Source organism: Panicum virgatum, chromosome 7N, assembly GCF_016808335.1.
Source record: "Panicum virgatum strain AP13 chromosome 7N, P.virgatum_v5, whole genome shotgun sequence".
NCBI lineage: Eukaryota > Viridiplantae > Streptophyta > Magnoliopsida > Poales > Poaceae > Panicum > Panicum virgatum.
Window position 1 is genome coordinate 6358460 of NC_053151.1, and position 5149 is coordinate 6363608.

The 5149-nt window shown below is 45.4% G+C and overlaps 1 protein-coding gene across 2 annotated transcripts; it reads left to right on the forward strand.

The window, feature by feature from the left end:
* Positions 1 to 1166: 1166 nt before the first annotated feature.
* Positions 1167 to 3908, forward strand: LOC120682010 (glutathione S-transferase T3-like). Of its 2 annotated transcripts, XR_005678173.1 has the most exons (6): positions 1167 to 1396; positions 1508 to 1839; positions 2011 to 2275; positions 2363 to 3151; positions 3484 to 3767; positions 3882 to 3908. XR_005678173.1 is itself a non-coding variant. In XM_039963725.1 (5 exons), the coding sequence occupies exons 2-4, from the start codon at positions 1610 to 1612 to the stop codon at positions 3194 to 3196; spliced, it is 1329 nt and encodes a 442-aa protein (XP_039819659.1). In that variant the 5' UTR covers positions 1167 to 1396; positions 1508 to 1609; the 3' UTR covers position 3197; positions 3293 to 3574. The 2 variants fall into 2 exon arrangements, 1 of the variants encoding a protein (XP_039819659.1); XM_039963725.1 differs by lacking the exon at positions 3882 to 3908 and having other exon boundaries at positions 2363 to 3197; positions 3293 to 3574.
* Positions 3909 to 5149: the final 1241 nt, after the last annotated feature.

Below are 5149 nucleotides of genomic sequence, written 5' to 3' on the forward strand. Positions count from 1 at the left end.
CCAGAAGCAGCGTGAGACAAGAACCTGCGTCACCAAGTTGTACATAGAAGGTTCAGTGGTCCAACCACACTGAAGACAAAGCTACATGGGAAAAGGAAACATATCTAAAGACCAAGTACCCCGACTTTTAGCTCCCAACAAAAGGTACTTTAGTTCTAGGCTCTATCTCCTTACACTGAATTTCGGGACGAAATTCCTTTAAGGAGGGAGGGTTGTAATGACCTAGTCGTTAATTAGCTTGCTTAGCCGACCCTAAGTTAACTAGCCAAGTTCTTTCATGAATCTCTAACGCCGCTGACTTCTTTTTTCTGAGCTTAAGTCTGTGGCCGACTTGTTGTCTCGCTCTAGCAACCTTGTAGAGTTCTTTTCTTGCAACCAGTGGTATCTCTGACCTCTTTTTCCAAGCTCAGGTCTCTACCCGACTTGTTTCTAACTCGTGCCGAGTTGTTTTTTGACTTGTACTGCTTGTATCCGACCCGCATCCGATCATATCCAACTTGCTGCATTTTCATCCGATCCAGTTTTTCCCTCGGCCGATTCTTTCCGTCTCGTTGGACCCCGCCTTTGCGTCTGACCCTAGTCTCCATCCTGCCCGACCCTTGTCATGGCCGACCCCTTGTTTCCATCGGCTAGCACGTCCCTTTTGTTTGTCCGACCTCTCCGTTGTCCACGGTTAGCCGGTACGATGTCCTTGGTAGCCTTTGCAACCTCCCCGACTTGTTTTAATTTCATCCCGACTTGTTTTGGATCCATTCCGAGTTGTTTCCACCGGAGCAGTCACCTTGATTGACTTGTTCTCTTGGACGATTTCCTTTTAATATGGGCTAAGCTGTGGCATGGATTCCGACCCCTTCAGAACCCTGAATCATCTTTTCGACCCCATCGGCTGTGCCATCGCCTCCTTGGCCGATGCTGGTGTCTCAGCCAATTCCAGCATTTGATGTCTTCCGGCAGATTTACTGTTTCACTTGCGAAGCCGGAACCCTCTCCAAGGTCAACTGAATCTCTGACATTGGATACTTTTTTCATAAGCCTTTCTTGTTGTTTTGTACTTGGCTCCTACCACCATCAAGAGATTCCTGTCCGAAAACACGATTTTGTTCTCGGCAACCATGGGAGACTCAATCGTGTCCATGAATCATATATCGAGATCTGTGTCATGTTGTCTTAGGCCACGTACAACGCACCGTCGAGAGCTGTCGACTTGCTTCTGTTTTTTACAAAAACCCCCCCACGGAGCAGCAGTTACTCCCGACCCGTCGCCACATCTGTCTAGGACCCCGTCTCGTGCTCCCAGGCGAAACGGCGACAATAGCGCCCGTTGTACGGCGCCGCTGCGGGGAGTCGACGGAGGCCGGGATCCAGTGCGCGGTGGTGGATTCGTTTCGCGCCCAAGGTTCGCGCCTTTCTCTCCCGCGAAAATCCCTTCTGCGCTCTCCCTCAAATACTCCCTGTGTGTCCTCCCCATCCAACCCTAGCTTCTATTCCGGCCACCATGTCGCGGCAGGAACGGGCGGCGGCGGCGGCAACGCAAAATCTGCTGAAGGTGGATGCGGCTCGGGTGCGCAAGGCAGCCGCGACGCAATCGCGGAAGGATGTGGCGGCGCCGATGCGGAAGGCCCCGGGGCAAGTTCGGGATTGGGCGGCGCCGATGCGGAAGCAGAGGACTTCGGGCGTAGCGGCGCATGTGCCGGAGCAGAGGACTTTGGGCGGAGCGGCGCTTGTGGGTGCATATGGCTCCGGCAGCTTCTTCAATGGGGGCGCCGACGGTTTCTTTGGCAGTGGTGGACAGAACCCCATTCAGCCATGGATGTCTCAGTCTTCGGATCCTTCAACATGGTAATACTCGATGTTACTCAATTTTTGGCTTATTTGATCTAGTATATTTCTTTCTGTAAGGCAATGACCTTGTTCAGTACAGTTTGCTCTTTGCTCTGCACGCTGCACACTTTGCTATGCTTTCAGTATTCAGTATTCTTTCAGTCAATCCATTACACTTCCTGGTTGCAGGGGTCAAAATGCAACACCTCCTGGAGGTTTTACAAACCTTATGCAGCCTACCTTGTCTCAGAATTTTAATTTTGTTGGAGAACATTCTCAATTTGCCCCATTCAAGCCGCCACGGACTTTGGAAGACGATATACCATCAGAGGAAGAATTGTCCACTCCACCAACAACAAAGGGTAATAATGCATATGTCAATGTTGACATCAGTGATGAGGCACCCAGGACTGAGAAGCGAATCTTTTGGTCTCAAGAAGAAGATGTTAGGATGGTGAGTCTCATTGCCATTTGTTGGTGTTTGAAGTTTTTACTAACCATACTAGCATGAAGATAATATATCTGTTTATTACATTTACAGATGAGCTCTTGGTTGCTCAACTCAACAGACTCAACCATTGGTGCTGATAGGAAGAATGACCAATATTGGTCTGATGTTGAGGCAACGTACAATGAGACTACACCAAGTCATAGGCGTAGAAATGCCAAGCAAATCAAGGACCGTTTTCATAAGGTAAATAAGTGGACTGACCTTTTCCATGGTGCTTGGTTGAAGGCTAGAATGGTTTATACAAGTGGCTATAATGATCAAATGTGGATTGTGAAGGCCCATGTATTCTATATAAAAGACAATGAGAAACTCAACCTAGGTCCTTTTGTGTTGATGGATGTATGGAACATATTAAAAACTGAAGCAAAGTGGATTACATACAACAATGGGCTGAAAGCAGCAAGGAAAAGAAAGGGTTCAGGCAAGGAGAACGAAGGAGAGGATAGCAGGGCTATAGATGTAGATGAACTTGAGGAACAACCAAGACCAATAGGCCAAAAAAAAGCTAAAAAACTAAAATATGCCCAGAGTAAGGTGGGGGACCATATAGACCTTGAAGAGCTGGATAAATTTGGTAAAATCCAATGTGAAGAGCATGCAAATAGGCTCAAAGTACTAGAAGTGCAGGAAAAGTTATCATCTGAGAAGATTGAACAAGCCAAGCTTGCCCATCTTGCAGCAAAGGAACAAAAGGAGGCAGCACAGCTACAAAGGGAGGCAAAAAAATATGAACTAGAGTGTAAGATGTTTGACACATATAATCGCCTTTTGTCAATGGACGTATCATTGATGTCCGATGAAGAAAAGTTAGATCATACAAATACTATGAAGTACTTGAAAAAGAAATTATTTGTTGAGAATTGAGGTGAGTTTCCTACACATAAATAGAAATATGTCATTTTATCATTTCTTAAACCTGTTATCATTTCTGAAATCTATCACTGAATTTGCATTTTTCAGGGTTGCTGTCAAGTGTCAACTGAACAAATTAAGAAGTGTTATTTTTATTTTCTATCCAGTGTCATTTCTATTGTATCAAGTGTGAACTGAAAATTAAATAGTGTGGTGGCTATTTACATTCATGTCTGCTGACTGTTTATTTTCATCCATGGGAGTGTGAACTGAAAATTGTGAGTGTGAACTGATACATGTGTGTATGTGTGAACTGAAGGGCATGCGTGTATGTGTGATCTGAAGGGTTGTGCTGCCGCAAGTATAAATAGGTGCCTAGTGTTTTCTGTATGGGCATATCTCCCACTCACATTTCAATCCATGTCGACTAGTGATGATCCTGCTTTGCCTGATGGTGATCCTCCTCTCCTTGACGGTGATTCTTCTGATGATGGCGCTCATGTGGAGGCACAAGAAGTAGAGCCTGTACCTCCTGATGATGGCGCTCATGTGGAGGCACAAGAAGTAGAGCCTGGTGTTGATGGTATGACTCAGTTTTGCAGTACCTAAATAATACTTTGTTCAATTTTTCTTGTGCGTATGGTGTGATTGGGTGCTATACCTAAATAATGATTATGCCTAAATAATGTTTACGCAGAGGATGACGCTTACAGTGACGATGCAGTAGCACTAGAGGACGAAATTGATCCAACAAAAGTATATACGATCGACGATTTCATCGCCGAGAGTGAAAAGTTGGACACATTTCGAAGGAAGATTGGCGAGAAATTGAAGGCCAATATGGAAGGATCATCATCTGAACCACCACGACAGCGCCAGCGTCAGAGTGGCCCACGGAGGTACATACCTAGGCCGAGAGAAAAAGGACATGATGATCTAGTTGCTAATTATTTTTCAGCAAATCCTATCTATACCGACGAGATGTTCCGTAGGAGGTTTCGGATGAATAAGAGTTTGTTCCTTCGAATTGTCGATGCCCTTAGTGCTTGGGATGTTTTTTTTACACAACGAGTTGATGCAACGGGTCGAGATAGCCACTCACCTCTTCAAAAATGCACTGCGGCTATTCGAATGCTAGGATATGGCACACCAGCAGACGCACTTGATGAGGTCTTGAAAATTGCAGCAAGCACGTCTTTGGAGTGTTTAGGAAAATTTGCTGAAGGGGTAATTGAATGTTTTGGTGGCGAGTACCTCCGTGCTCCGACAAGTGATGAACTAGAAAAAAATATACAGCAGAATGAGTCTCATGGCTTTCCAGGCATGATAGGAAGTATTGATTGTATGCATTGGCCGTGGAAGAATTGTCCAAAAGCATGGGCTGGCATGTTCACTCGTGATGACAAAGGAAAACCTACCATGATCCTTGAGGCGGTAGCATCTCGCGACCTTCGTATATGGCATGCTTTTTTCGGTACTGCTGGGTCTCAAAATGATATCCAAGTGTTAAACAAGTCACCATTATTCATTCAAGCGATAAAAGGAGAAGCCCCCCGAGTGAATTATATTGTAAATGGAACGCAGTATGACATGGGTTACTATCTTGCCAATGGGATATATCCTGAGTGGGCAGCCTTTGTGAAGACAATAAGAAAGCCCCAAACGGAGAAATATAAATTATTTGCGCAGCGACAAGAAGGGGCAAGGAAGGATGTCGAGTGCGCATTTGGCGTGTTGCAATCTCGTTTTGATATTGTCAACCGTCCGGCACGGTTATGGAAAAGGAATGATGTTGTTAATATAATGCAAGCTTGCGTTATCCTGCATAATATGATAGTGGAAGATGAGAAAGAGTTAGTTCGAATTCCATTGGATTTGAATGAGAATCCGAGTGCAACCATTGTCCTACCACCGGAAGTGAGTACAAATGAGAACCCTAATCCATGCTTTGCGGAGGTGCTTAAT

Coding starts and splice junctions, on each gene's coding strand:
- LOC120682010 (XM_039963725.1), top strand. CDS start 1,610: ATGCGGAAGGCCCCGGGGCAAGTTCGGGATTGGGCGGCGCCGATGCGG. Junction 1,840..2,010: donor TCTTCGGATCCTTCAACATG/GTAATACTCGAT, acceptor TCCTGGTTGCAG/GGGTCAAAATGCAACACCTC. Junction 2,276..2,362: donor AAGAAGAAGATGTTAGGATG/GTGAGTCTCATT, acceptor TTACATTTACAG/ATGAGCTCTTGGTTGCTCAA.